The sequence below is a fragment of the Pinus tabuliformis genome, chromosome 3_2 (assembly GCF_031772625.1).
Source record: "Pinus tabuliformis cultivar Carrire ecotype Pingquan chromosome 3_2, CPIR1, whole genome shotgun sequence".
NCBI classification, from domain to species: Eukaryota; Viridiplantae; Streptophyta; class Pinopsida; order Pinales; family Pinaceae; genus Pinus; species Pinus tabuliformis.
The window spans coordinates 588,371,295-588,387,003 of NC_142302.1; the positions used below are offsets into that span (position 1 = coordinate 588,371,295).

Genomic DNA, 15,709 nt, shown 5'->3' on the forward strand with positions numbered 1-15,709 from the left:
TATAGCTGAGGTATATGCATCTATATGTAACTCATGGACTTATCATTGGCTCAATCACACATTTCCTTGGCCATCTAGGACCCTAGGTGTAGGAATAGGTTGCCTTAGCTACCACATTTAGCTTGATATATATGATCCATGTGTATATGATATCTTGAATGTGTATTATTTTTATTGCGATCACTTAAGAAATCTATTTTAACTCTTAATGCTTTGCCTATAAATTCTAAGTTGGATTGTCCCATGGTGTTTCATAATTTTACTCAAAGAAGTGTGTCATATTGATGTTTTGGGAATATACTTGGGTATTTGAGTAGGTGCTACACATAAATATTCTTGTGCCCCTTATTTCCCTTAGTCAAATTTTATCCCATGTCATTCTATAGGATATTCATTCATTTTCCTTAGGTGAGACCTTTATGATTAAGCATTCATAGATTTGTGGCAAATTATTTCCCCTTTTGTCATTTGTGATGAAAGAAAAGAAAAAAAATGAAAGCCAAAATAATTAAAGATACACTAATACGATGTATCTAAGTCTAAACTTGAAGGTTGAAGTGCAAATGCATGTAAATTTTATATCTATGAGTTGTTCCAAACTAATGAAAAACTCATTCCCTAAGTCCTAGATATAAGAAAAAGGTGAAGGAAAATTAGGCCCAATGAATGGTAACCCATGATAATGAAACCCAAGATCTCAAAATGACAACTGCAACTATTTCTAATTGTTTCCTTTGAACACTAAATGAGTGGTGTGATGAAGGGAGTATCCCAAGTAGAAATCAACTAGTCTTATATGAATTCCAAATTCTTGAAATATAATAGTGAGAAAGTGTGGCCTTTGGCTAATATCTTGGGCAATAAGCGAGATTCTCTACTTCAAAATAACATCCTTGAATCCCATTTATTTCTTCTTCCGCCAACATCAATCTAATAAAACAACGATAAAACCTAGTGTTTATGATCTAAAATAAGTTTGGGATGGAGAGCCATGTTGAATTCATTGAGGCTTGAAATGCCAAATGGAACACAAGTGGGCTGATGTTTCATTTACCTTGAATGTTTATCTAATAAAATTTTGTTGTGAGGGAAATCACACAAAGTAAAGGATAGAGGACAAGAGTAGGGTTGAACAACAAATGAACCACATAGGCATTGACAACAACACCTTGGAGTGAGGAGCTTCCATTTCATTGAGAATGATTATGTTTACAAAGCTCATCAAATGCATGGATGAGGGTCACAAGCTAAGTGTGGTGGGGGAGGGAAAGCAATTAGCACCCTTGGGTGGCTCTAATGCAAAGGGTTAGACATAATCCACATTAAATTTGAGTGTGGATCAATACAATATCACTAATTTACCATTCCATTGATTATTCTCCAAATATGGGCTAATTGTCTTGTAGCCTTGACGGTTAATTCAAGTAGCCATGAGAGAGTTGTGAGATATGTCTCCCCATTTTGGTGAGGTTAGATGTTCAATTCTCTTGGTCCTGTAGGGGACAAATGCTTGGAAGTTGGGCAGTGATGGTCTACCTAAATTACCATCCATAAAAGATGGTGAAGTAAATGGAATTTTCCCTTGCATATATATATATATATATATATATATATATATATATAAAAGAAGGCCACACATAAAGTGGGTGCTCTCCTTGTGGTTTCACCCCATTGACACAATCATTTATGTCACACAAGGCCCAACCTACTTTGTTGGAAGACTATTGTTGAAGGAAAAACATAGGAACTTGGTGGAGAAGAAGCAAAACTCCTTGTCATTGGAGGGTCATATTTTGATCACATGAAAGACAATCAATGCTTGTGGGAATATTTGGCATTAGGATACAATGTTAGAGGTCTCATTTGTATGAGAGCTCAATAGCTTCTTATTGGGAGGAGATATATGCAATAGTGTAGAGATGACATAAACACAATGAGATAACTTAATTGTGAAAACTCTAATATATAATGTAATACACACCTTTTATAAACAAAAATAAATAAATATTTATTATTCTCAATATAAATATATTATTATTCTAATTTGATTTAAATTAAATCCTTAGATTTATCTGCAGATATTATTAATTACACCAAACACATTTTAAAATGAAATAAATTATCATATATAACTAATCATATAGAAATAATTTATCCCTCCAAAAAAAATAAAAATAAAAAATTTATCCCTCCAAAAATAAAAATAAAAATTAAAAATCAAAATGATTTACCACTTGACTCTACCCCTATCTACAAAATTTCACCACCATTATCTAACCATGTGTTACCACTGCACAATCATCAATAGCAAGAAACAAAACATTTGAAAACCATTACCTCACCACGCGTTACCTCCGTGCACAATTAGCTAAAGGTGGGAAACAAAACATGACTTTTCTAACAGACCATTGATTCAGAGTGTACAAAGAAGAAAGCCAGAGAGGTTTGGCTTCTTACTCATTTCAAGGACATTGTGAGTAACTCAATAGAGTTTTGGTCCGACTTGTTACCCACCACCATCTTTTGCAATAAAACCCCGATACGATCCCCCATATCTACCGTTCCCTCTCTCAATACATGACCGAGGCACTTGGCTTCTATGGATGTATGCATCTACCTTTTTGGACTTGAATTCACGAGAATGAGAGCATGCTGTAGAGGTTAGGGTTTATTTTTTCAAATCTACATGGAGGAACAAGACAAAATTACTAGTCTTCTGTGATTTGGAGGTGCTGCAAAACGAGGAGCCACATAGAGAATATGTGGGAAATGTTAATTCTATTTCAAAAATTTAGAAGCTAATGTAGGCTATGGGAACCCACGATTTCTCTTTGAAGGACATTTTCAGGCCCAATCGCCACCGTACCATCAAGTTATTTGGTGCTCTCATCAATTTCTGGTGCTACAGGTGAGATGGATATTGTATGTTAGGAGATCCTAGCGCTAGCTTTTGTATTGGCTTTAATGTGTTTTGAAATTTTTTCTTCGTACTCAAGGAAAATACTTATTAGGGGTAGGCTATACAATAATGGAATGCAACAACAAGCTTGAAAATGAATTACTGATAGAAGAGATGAACATCGAGGTTTTTCTGCCGAAATTCTCTTATGCAAAATAATTGGTTTGCTTCAGATATTTTTTTGTAAATTTAATTAGCTTAGATTTGCATATTTATTGTTTTTTTTTATGGATCTAAACTGGAACGATAACTAAAAGAAATTGAGGTAGAGTGAAAATCAAAGCATCTTCTAACTTAAGCACTACACGCTGAAATTAAGAAGCTGCAGATGGATTTCGGCATGTTTGGGAAACATGGCACAAATAGAAAACAATTATTCAAAGTAGGATTGGGCAAATTATCATAACTCCATATCAATGGCTCGAACAACTCCTCATTAACATGAGGATATAAACTCAGAAAAGTTGGATCCCTTGTTTGCATCTGCTTTAAAGCAATTCTCCAATCATCCATAGGTGTTCTCCTCAATGTAGTGGCTAGTACATGTACCACTAGGGGAAAACCTTTACATTCATCTGCAACTTGTCTCCATGTATTCGCTTTATCCTGGGGAATACATTGGCCTTCAAAAGATATCTTGCAAAACGAATCAGCAGCTTCATCGAGGAATAGGGTTTGTACTTTCATGGACTCTTGTGCACCCATTTCTCCAGCCTGGCGAGCAGAAAATACAATCTTGCTTCCCTGCTTATTGACAAACACCATGCCCAATTGATTAATATCGAAGAATCTCTGTAAATCATCTAAGAACACAAGAACTTTCTTGTCCCTCAGAGAAGCAGACAATGACATCTTCCTATAATCAACATCATTATAGCTTGGTAAGTCATGCTTGATTTCGTGAACAATACAACTCTGCAAGTCGGCCAAATTAGGGAATTGACCAACTTTAACCCAAATCACAAAATCAAAGCCTCCTTTATTAACCTTGAAAACGTTGTATGTTCTTTATAGAAATTCTTTTTCACCAACCCCTCCCATTCCATATATAAATATTACATGAATGACCAGCTCTCCTGTAAGCAAGCTCATTAGCTTATCAGAGTTAACCTTAGACCCTACCAATCAAGTGGTTGGCTCCTCCTCCAAGACTACTGTATATTGTTGTTGCGGTGTAGAGACGACTATCATATAAATGTAGAGACTGAACTGTATATCATTAAGGAGACCCTTAAACAACTCATCGGAAGTTTTTTTCCAGTATTTCATCTGTTTTGAGACATTGAACTTGGAAGGGTCCCAATCAGTACATTTCCAAGGCTGTAACGAGCTAGGGATGAGCGTAATTCCTTTACAAATTTCAACTTTCGTCTCATCAAGCCAAGATTTCAGCAACCATGACGGCGTCTTTTTCTGATCTCAGAATTGATCATTTATATCCTCTATGAGCACTGAATAAACAACAATCTAATTTGTAGGTTGAAGTGCGTAATCTCTAGGATAATAATAAGGTAAAATCTTGGATTTTGTGAGCTCTTTTCCTTTTGCAGAGTTTAGAACTTGGCAAAACTAACTTGGATGCCAATGTCAGGCTTTTTTTTAATTTTAAAAACCTTTAAATATATCATCTTTTGGTTGAATGCTGTCACCCAATACCCAATACTTATGAGCTTTTGGATTTCTCCCTTCACTGTGTTGTATCATTATTTCTGCTAGACTTGCCAACTATAAATACTTCTCACTTACACTAAAAAGCAATCAAGTAGATATTGGTTTTTACCTTACAGTGCTTGGTTTTTGAAAACATGATATGTTTGCACATGTTTAATACCTAAATACAAATGTATAATCAATACTGCCATAGAGACCACCAAACTATGCCTGTTAGACCATGGTGCCTCCAACGTAGCTTCTCCTGTCTCTACTTCTACTAAATGCCAAAAGTAACAAATCTCCAATATGATGAAAACCTGTATACTCCATCTGGAAACCAACTATGGAAAATTTTACTGAAGCATCTTGCATCTAAACTCTTGTTTAAATCAACCTTTAACTCAACCAAAAGTGTCTTTGACATCATACTCTGAACACTAGCCTAATGAAATGTGTTGGCCCTAAACCCTCTAGTATAACATGGAGAAAATATGGGGGTTAACAAGAGGGTAGACATGAAAGGATTGAGATGATTGAGGGAGGAAAATAATTTGTACTAAAATAAAATATTATCAATAGCAACAGATTAAATGTATACAGAAAATGATGCATACTACAAATCAAAACATACATATAATTATGATAATGATACATTCTTTCTTGCTATAAAAAACAATATGATTATACTGATGAAATCTTTAATTAGCAAGTGGATATTACAATTTTCTCTCTCTCCAAAACAATATGATTATACTGATGAAATCTTTAATTAGCAAGTGGATATTACAATTTTCTCTCTCTCCTGAGATAGGTAAGCATAGGCAACATATCCACCTTAGTGCCAAACTCCATAGAATCCATATATTTTTTATACAAACTCATTTTGGTTGCAAATTTTGCAACTATATCAACTTTAGACTCTATCAACTCTATGAGGCAAACGTTGGTTGATGCACCATTAAATTCTTCCATACATTACATTCTCCATAGAATCCTGTGAGCAAAATAGTGCTTTATATTTCCTTGCCATTTTGTTTGACAATCAATGAATCTCCTCAAATTTCCACCTTCTAGCTGAGCTAACCAAGCATGAAGTTTGTTTATTCTAAATTGGTCCATACCCACAACAGTCAATGAGCTGTACAAATTTAAAATACATTTTTCACTATTTCATCTATTTAAAATGTGAGCAAACCATTGCTTAACCCTACTTTAATATTTTATGAATTTCATTGGTAACAAGGGACTCATTGACTACAAACTAGCCTAAAACTTCGGACTTGAAAGATGTTATGACTTCAATATGGTTTGACACTATTTTATCCATCTGTCATTCTTGTCCTAAATTTTCTGGCTCATGCTAATCCTTCGTGCTATCTGGAGTTAACTCATATCCCTTAATGTAGTTTGTTGGTTTTATAGTAAAGAAGTTCTTGTCATATACTATCACCAATCCTGCTGATTAGGTATCCTCACCTCTACTTGTATATTAAAGATACCATATTTTAGAATAATAACTTATGAAACTCCAATATAGTAGTGTTTCCATAGATATAAAGCATGGGGAGTAAATTTCAAGTTATCTTTTCCACTAAGAACCCTTCTTCCTATTCCATAGTCTCATTGAGTCTTAACCCCTTCCTAGAGAATTTTTTTGTTAGAATTAGGAAGATATCCTAACTATCATTGAAGTGAGGGAAAGGTCCAAATATGGCTCACAACCAACTCCCAAAAGGTTTCTTTGCCTTTCAAATTTCCAGGACAACTTCCTTGAAACAATATGCTAAGCATACCAAATTATCGCAAATATTGGAAATTCTGGCAATATAAAGGATTTGGCTTATCTAAAATGTCAAAAGCCCTAATGATACTAACTACATGTACATCTATCTCTAAATGGTGTCTAACTAAAGTTGTCAAGGAGCCTTTCCATTGATTTCCCTTGTCATACATTCACTATTGCTGAAACTGTTGTCGATATTCTAATTGACTTTTAAGTGAGGGGAAGGTCCAAATAAATATTGAAACTAAATCCCATCTATGTCTTAGGCAAACAAATTTAAATTTCTAATACATCTACCTGGAAACAATTTGATAAGTATTCTAGTTTCTTGCAAGTATTAGCAATCCTGAAAATTTAAAGATATTTAAGGTATTAGACTCAAAAGGTCCCCTAATTCTGGGTAAAGTAATACGCATCTCTAAAGGATAGTTTAACTAAAACTTGCCATGGATATAGGTTCTGCAAGCTCTGTGGAGGATGAAGGGAGAATCAAATGGTAAGAACAGGCATGACAAAATGCCACCAGAAATAAAATCCATCTTTAATCAGCTCACAGATGATGCCATGAAACTAATGGATGGTGGTGATTTCATTGAAGTAAACGATTTTGATTTCGACTGTTAGCCTTGGAATTTCCCTGTTAGGTTTTAGACAATATGGTTTTAGCTAAAACCTAACATGATATTCCATCTGCATATTTGCTTTATAGGGCATCAACATCAATTCTGTACATGTCTGCATTTTATGTAATATAATGTTTACATGTGATAGTGGAGGCTACTTATAGTTAATTGGTGTTGGATTACTATTTTATAGATTCGTTTCCTCATAATTTTAAGCCTTGGTGTCTCATAACGTAGATGTATGTCAAGAGATGAAGGATGCATTTGAAAAAGAAGCTGGTAAGTAATGTCACATATTGTTCCCCCCAGTAAGTTCATGTCACCTATTGTTCCCCCCAAAAGGGATAGAAGAAAACTTGTCCTATTGTTTAAGTTACAACACTTCAGGTCTGGGCAAATGGAGTTTTTACAAGGGATAAGTTTCCCCTTTGCTAGTAATAGGCTTCTTTTCATTCATATTCCTTTGATTTTAGTCATCCATTCAACCTGTTTACCTACCGCAACTTTTCCTGTGCTTGACTTTAATATATTTGAAACTAATTTTCTTTTATGAAACCAATATTAATGTTGACTTAAATTTATCTTCCTTTTAGTAGTGCTATAGACATTTTTGGAAACTGCAACCCCAATCATATATGTCCATAAACCAAGGGCTCCTAAGTCCCTAAAAGTGTTGTTCCATCCCCTAAAAGAACAAAGTCAGCTCATTACATCATCTCCGAGAAGTTCTCCATGAAAAACTACTCAGAACTCGTCAAAACTGGACCATCTCACATGCTCCATGGTCAAAGTGTGATGCATCGCACCTAATGCACACAGGAGGTGTGATGCATACCGAAAAGCCCTCTTATGGGGTGCGATGGGTGAGAGTGGACAAATGGCAGAGGCGTTTGGAGAGGTGGATGATCATGGAATCTTCCAGAAACTTCTCCTGTGACACTTGCCTCTCTGAATTCACCCAAGGATGAGTAAGAGATCATCATTCTCCAAGTGGAATCAAGAACTATAAGAGAGAGAACACTAATCAGATCCCAAAAGCTGACTCACCCCCTTTGCAAACATCTATATATGGATCCCTCATCCTAGAGATCCAGAGGCTACCTTGTAAAGAAGTGTTGTTGGTTTCTTGGTGTAACATCATAGTGTTGGGTGATCTAATATTTTCATGAGGTGAAGAAGGGCTTCTTGCTGACAGGATGACGTTGGGTCAGAACAATTGGTTGTAATCCTCTTTGCTCATTCTTGATATTAATAAATATTTTCAAGTTTTCCTCCACATTCTTGTATGTTTAATGGTAAATGCTTTTGTGTGGTCAATATACATATAGTCCTATATTATTTATGATTGTAGATCTCTATTCTTCGATAGTATTATGCTACTTTCATTCCACATGTAATATTTGAAGTTGTGTTGACGAGAGAGGAGTGACAAGGATCTGTCAGAAGAAGGGAGAGGAACCGAGCAAGGAACCAAGTGCAAGACAGAGGTTGGTGTCCTTCATTCCCCTCTTATCTGCTTCTCATAAAGGAAAACAAAAGTGGTTTTAGTTTGTTTGTTTCTAAGATAGCTACTAGTCTTAGTGGGACTAGCAGCTCTGCATAGACACTAGATTTACCGATAACAAAATTGCGACTCCGTTGTGGATCGAATAGTTTGTTTACTTTTCTATATTTGTTTGTTTTATAAACTTACAGACGGAGCCTGAAGTCAAGCCAGCTAGCCTTCGAACTGCATTTTCTATGCAAGTGCAAAGTAGATCAACGCTGCTTCACTCTATCTCCAGGTTTTGTTTATAAAGTGAACAATTGATTTGTAAACATCCTAATTGCCCTTGTGGTGGCTCTAGTAACCTCCTTAGATCTACCCCTTTGATTTATTTACTGATTATCACTTGCTCGGCCTAAAGCCCTGAACTGTGCTGCAAACTATGATCAAGAACTGGATCAAAAGTCTGGCACTGTACCATCGCACCCTCCCTTAAAGGATATCAGTATGCATCACACTTCCCATGTGCAATAGGTGGGATGCATACTGGAATCCCTGTGTAACAGGTGCGATGGTGAGAGAAGGCTAATGTTGCCTCGAGACTTTGGTTTTTTCTTCACTCTTTTCAACTCTATTCAGGAGTTTTGCTGTTTGTAGTCAATATACCTCTCTGTAAACCCCCTTCCTTTCCATTACTCCGCCTCCATTGTGCAAAGAACTATAAATGTTTTTATTTATTGTGAGCCATTTTCAGTTCCCTTTTACAAAGAAGTAGCGTAATTGAACTATCGTTTCTTGATTTGGAAGTGTCGCAAGTGTCGTTTTCAGTCATAGAAGAGAATCCAATTGTTCTTGATAGTCAATTACACTGTTACTCTTGTATTTGATTTGAATTAGTATTTTTTGAAGTGTCGAAAGCAAGTTTTCAATTCCAAATCGCAAGTGTTGTCATGGTCTTCATTTTGTCTCGAAAAGAAGCTTGTTAGTAATGTCGCTTTGAAAAATAATTCAGATTTTTGCTTAGCTTTCTTTTTATCATTCACACATTAAAAAGGCTGAAAACAAATACATGCATGTGCAGTTGCATTTAGACTGTTTGTTGGTTTGATTTAGGACAGTGCATATAGTGTGTGCTCTTTGCTCTATGTTGAAAGAATATCATCTCTCTTTCTTTAGTAGCTAGGATTTTCATTGCAAAAAGAAGGTTAAACGATCGTTTATCATCTTAGATTGCATTTTAGGAATTTATATCTACATCACGCAGTGAACCTAAAAGGAAAATTTCTTAAGCAAGATCAACTGTAAAATAAATTTAATGAATCTAAAAATGCTTTGGAACCTAACGCACAACATTTAGAAGTCTAGGCTAGAGACGTATTCTGGCGTCGTAAAGCCTGGTAACTGTTTTTTTCATTGCTGGTTGGGTGATTCCTCCACTTTGAGATGACAAGTGCTAGTACGGACTTGTGCTCCCACGTACCATCGAGTATATATTGGGAGACCACAATAGGCTACATCCTTTATCCATAGGAAGCCATGTATGCCGCCCTATCGATCGCAATGCACTGAACACAGCATTTGGGAAGATTGATTGTCGTACCGTAAAAAGTATTTTGTAGTTTTGCGATTGGTTTGGTAATCCCTTTGTCTAGACTTCCAGAGTAGTCTCTTTCATTCCTTTTCAGACTCCTTAAAGGAAAAGGTCCATCTGAGCACTTGTCACTTCAAGCTCATTAAAAATCGAAGGCGACTAGAGTCATCTTTCTGTTTTTTCTCGACTCTTAAAAGTTGAAAGAACAAGTTGTGTAAAAGCGTCTAAAATTTATTTTAATTGGAATAACATCACTGTTCCCTCGTTGGTCTTTAGGTTGAGAAAAATGGAGTCCACCAACCAAGGATTTCCCCTTGGAGGAAATCCTAGTCCTTTCTCCTCTTGGGGAGATCTTGCTGCACCCCATATGGCCACATTGTCGCTTCCAGGATTGGCAATTGGCTTGCCCATATGGCTCTTCTCTACCTTTGTCGCTCAGAATACCGTAATTCCTGAGCAATCAAGTCAGCAACTAAATGATACCAGAGTTACCCCCCAACCTTCCACTTCGTCCATTTCTCCCTCTCCTCCTTCCTCTTCGCTTGATGAAGCTGGTAAAGCTAAAAATCAAGTAACTAAGAAGAATAAAGAGAAGAAGAAGAAAGAGCCAAAGGCAAAAAAGGGAAACCAGGCATCATCTAGTGAAAATCCACACACTGCACCATCCAGGCATAAATCACCATGTGTCATTTGCAAAGGAGACCACTATCATCGAGATTGTCCTTGCATCCCTCGGATCTTAAGGGACTGGTCTCCTCGTTTGCACAATCCGGTGTCATCAACCTCTGATGATCATGTTGAGAATACACCGTCAACTAGTGAAAATGAAGCCTCTAGACAGAAAAGGAATTGCAAATTTCCTTGTAAACTGTGTGAAGGTGATCACGCCGTCCACCGTTGTCCCTTCTTAAACGAAGCTAAAAGAGTTTTGGACGACCATCCAGTTTCACTATTACGGCTTCCTCCTGGATATAAGAAACTCTTGCCAAGTCCATCACTAGTTGAAAATCCGACTGAAACGCCATTGTGGTCGGCTGAAGCATCTATCATTGAAGATGAACCCTCTGAATCCATACGAGACGAAAGTCAAAAGGTCGAGACAGAAGTTGACCCGGTCTTGCCTTCAGAAGATCCATCTTTGGATGATACAATCACTGAGGAGAATAAGAACGACACCGTTCAAATTCTCTTCGTAAACACAGACTCCGATGAACATGGGGGTAGTCTACCTGTTCCTTTACGACAGGAAGGAAGTTCGTTAGAGTCATATCTGGCCATCTATTTGGTCCCACCTCCAAGAAACCTATTTGTTTCCTTCGATTGCAATCTACTAGGCAAACCCTATTTACCGGCTAGTGTACCATTTTGAATCATTGTACAAATATACAGAATGGTCATGGCTGGTACCATCATAGATGAGAGGCTTCTGTAAGTATCCTTTCCTCAAGTGCTTGGGAAGCGCTTGGTTCGCCATCATTTATGCCTAAGATGAGAAATCTGACAGGCTTCGACAAAGGAACTAGTGGACCGTTAGGGATCCTTCCCAATGTGCCCATAACATTGAGAAGGAAAATTGTTTACATAAACATAATGGTAGTCCAAGGACCCTTGGATTATAATCTAATCCTTGGGCGCGACTATATGTATAGCATGGGAGTCGTTGTCTCCTCACTCTTTAGAGTAATGTGTTTTCCACACGAAGGCAGAGTGGTCAAGCTCGTAGACCAGCTGTCGTTTCCCGGCTCACACATAGCTAATAGTCAAATACCATCTCTAAATGGTCTTTTCACACAAGGAATGTTTCATCAATCCCCAGCCCGTCCACCTAATGAGCGCGAATGATTTGGGAAGACATGACTGAAACCCAGGGGGCATGTACCCTGGTTTGTTTCGGCAGGAAAACCTTGGGTATAGGGTAGGTTTCCGCAAAGGATATATGACTAGTTTATGAGATTAGACTGGAATAAGATTCCTTCATCAAAGTTATGTGAGTGGAGGCAAGTTGCGTCGCTCACCTTTGTCTATTTCGGTAGACATCGCCGAGGAAGTGTTTCGACTGAAGTGCGGATAGAACAATCTTCAGTAACCCAGAAACTCTACTTCGCTATACCTGGGGGTATGCAAACCTCTTGTAAGCAAGCGAGAAACGACCAACTAACATTTTCTCTATGATTTCGTTGACTTCAACCACCTAGGTTGGGTGAGTGGTCAAATCGACCATTCATCTTCGCAGGGGCCAAGTTGGCGCCGAAAAAGTAAAGGAGAAAGTTTCCTACCTAACCTTGGCGGTGATCTTGGTAGTTAAGTAGAGAGGCGTAGTTGGTCGTTCCTAGCTTGCATGCAAGAGGTGCCGGAGCAAAGCTTTGTAACGTGCAAGCTCCATAAAAAATGGCATCTTAGATAAGACATCCTTATTATATGACTGAATCGAGCAGTTTTTATGTGGAGTTCAAGCTCATTAAAAATTAAACATAAGCAGTGAGCAAATGTTTCATCCAGTGTTTAAGCTCATTCATTTAAAAATGAACCAATTTCCGGTAAATAACCATTGTGAATGCATTATAATCAGCTTTTGAGCCATGGTCATGTTCTCATCATCACCTCCACTCTGTTTTGGCCAATCATTCACCTCCATTTCATTGTTTACCCTTTTTGAGGAAAAATTGCGAAGAGTGATCCCGTTAGCCATCCTTGTAACGCTGCCATGACTGGAAAATTCCAAACCTTACCTGGAATCAGCTGCTACCCGAATTTATCACTTGTTCCTCGAAAAACGAGTCTCCTTTAAGCTCTTTTCATCTGACTCATAAAATATGAAAAGATTATCGAGTGATTGGCCTATCCAGCTCGTTAAACCGACCAGAAGTGCTATCCCTCCTCTAGATTTTAATCTTTTTGGACCTGAGGGATTATTACAGAAAAAGATCGAGCGCTTGTTTTGTTCGGCTCATTAAAATTACCGAAAATTCATCCCTTACGTATTATTTTATACTTTTTTTTCGACCTAAGGGATTATATGAAGAAAAAGGATTATTGGAGTTGTCTTTACGTCCCTTTCAGACTCTCTAAAATTGAAAAGGACCGAGTTGTCTTTGTCGTTAAACTTGTTAAAACCTAATAGCGACAAACTTGTCTATACAGACAAGAACGAGTTTCACTATCGCTAGGCTCATTAAAACATAGCGATGCGTTTTCCCAAAGGGAAAATTATAGAACAAGCATATGTTATCCTCCTCAAACTTGACCAAAATAAAGAGGTACTCGTCAGCAATGACTGGGAAAAATTGGGAAGAAAACTTGAAGAAACTTTATTGGTAGCAAGTCGCTCTTGAACATGACACTTTCACTCTGCATCCGAGTCAGGTTGGGTTATTCCGTTCACTGGTCATATCACCATTGGTCCATCACACCATCCACATTTGGGGTTAACACTAGCAATCCATCATGTCAGTGTCACTGGTATGTTCAAGAGAAGTCGCTCAGAGAATTCACCTATGTCTCATCAGCTGCAATACATTCATGCTCCATTCTTTCATGACCGCCACCCTGAACCTTATATCATCAGATCATTTTCACCTCCATTAACATCATTTGCTCCATTCCGTGTCGTACATGTGGGATTTATTAAGGCCCTCCTACGACAGATCGCTTCTTGTTGACATCAGCTCATTATCCAGGAAGTTGATCTAGGAACAACCCTTTCAGTACTTTGAAGCTTGCATGCCTCAATGGCAAGTTTCTCACTTCTGGCGATAGGTTTACATCAATGGCATTCGACTGAAAGATTTTGTGTGGTGTTCGATGCTAAGTCCCTTTTTCACACCACGTGAATTTTACTATAGTAACTTGAGGGTCATCATCATTATCGGTGATTCCTCTCGTGCCTGTTAACAACTTACATCATTGGCTGGTAATCAGGCGATGTCTTTCCATGTTCGACTCTAGAACATCTCTCACATGGATCAACTTGTACTTTGAGTGAAGATCGAACGAGATTGAAGACCCCGGATCTAGTTTCATCCACCCAGGCTGCGATATATACTCAGCAAAATAAAAACATCAAATGTACATCATTTCTGCACAGATAATCATCCAAACTAAGGGATGACGGCTCTACCAGAATCATCAGTCTGCACACAGACAATTCTCTGTCCTATGTACATGAAAATGAATTTATAAAGCTGAGCATGGGAATGCCCGAATCAGCTAGATCATGAAAATATTATGAAGATAATGTATTGTATTGTATTGTATCTTATTACAGGTCGCCTTCCAGCTCGAAAAACTTCGGATCCTCTTGATAAAGCATTTCACCTGACATCAAAAGATTTACGACCTCATGCTTTAGGGGGCAACTATTATAGACATTTTTGGGCACTGCAACCCCAATCATATATGTCCATAAACCAAGGCCTCCTAACTCCTTAAAGTGTTGTTCCATCCCCTAAAAGAACAAGGTCAGCTGATTACATCATCTCCAAGAAGTTCTCGATGGAAAACTACTCAGAACGGGTCAAAAATGGGCCATCTCACCTGCTCCATGGTTTAAGTGGGATGCATCCCACCTAATGCACACGGGAGGTGCGATGCATACTGAAAAGCCCTTCTATGGGGTGTGATGGGCGAGAGTGGACAAATGGTAGAGGCATTTGGAGAGGTGGATGATCATGGAATCTTCCAGAAACTTCTCCTGTGAAACTTGCCTCTCTGAATTCGCCCAGGGAAGAGTAAGAGATCATCATTCTCCAAGTGGAATCAAGAACTATCAGAGAGAGGACACTAATCAGATCCTAGAAGCTGACTCACCCCCTTTGCAAACATCTATATATGGATCCCTCATCCTAGAGATCCAGAGGCTGGAATTTTGTATCTTGTAAAGAAGTGTTGTTGGTTTCTTGGTGTAACATCATAGTGTTGGGTGATCTAAGCTTTTCATGAGGTGAAGAAGGGCTTCTTGCTGAGAGGATGATGCTGGGTCAGAACAATTGGTTGTAATCCTCTTTCCTCATTCTTGATATTAATAAAGTTATTCAAGTTTTCCTCCACATTCTTGTATGTTTAATGATATATGCTTTTGTGTGGTCAATATACATATGGTCCTATATTGTTTATGATTGTAGATCTCTGTTTTTCGATAGTATTATGCTGCTTTCATTCCACAGGTGATATTTGAAGTTGTGTTGATGAGAGAGGAGTGGAAAGGATCTGTCAGAAGAAGGGAAAGGAACCGAGCAAGGAACCAAGCGCAAGACAGAGGTTGGTGTCCTTCATTCCCCTCTTATCTGCTTCTCATAAAGGAAAATGAAAGTGGTTTTAGTTTGTTTGTTTCTAAGATAGCTACCAGTCTTAGTGGGACTAGCAGCTTTGCATAGACACTAGATTTCCTGATAACAAGTAGCTTTTGTGACCTTTTATAATTTGTCTTACAACCAAATTAGTAAAATCAAGTGCATGGGAGACTGCTTGGTGATGTATATCATGGTTTTCACTATTTTAATCTTTGCTCACATATTTGAAAAGAGCAATGTGAACATTGACCAATTTTTTGGAGGATGTCACTCATTATTGTCTTCTTTCCCACCTTGAGTCAATCATTTGAGGACACACCAACTAT

The 15,709-nt window shown here is 37.8% G+C and overlaps 1 protein-coding gene across 1 annotated transcript; it reads right to left on the reverse strand.

The window, feature by feature from the left end:
• Nucleotides 1-3,253: 3,253 nt before the first annotated feature.
• Nucleotides 3,254-3,811, reverse strand: LOC149181936 (putative disease resistance protein At5g63020). Its single transcript, XM_089414383.1, has one exon. The coding sequence runs from the start codon at nt 3,809-3,811 to the stop codon at nt 3,254-3,256; it is 558 nt and encodes a 185-aa protein (XP_089270509.1).
• Nucleotides 3,812-15,709: the final 11,898 nt, after the last annotated feature.

What these genes read in the sequence shown, in the direction of transcription:
- LOC149181936 (XM_089414383.1), bottom strand. Translation starts at nt 3,811, where the DNA reads ATGTCATTGTCTGCTTCTCTGAGGGACAAGAAAGTTCTTGTGTTCTTA.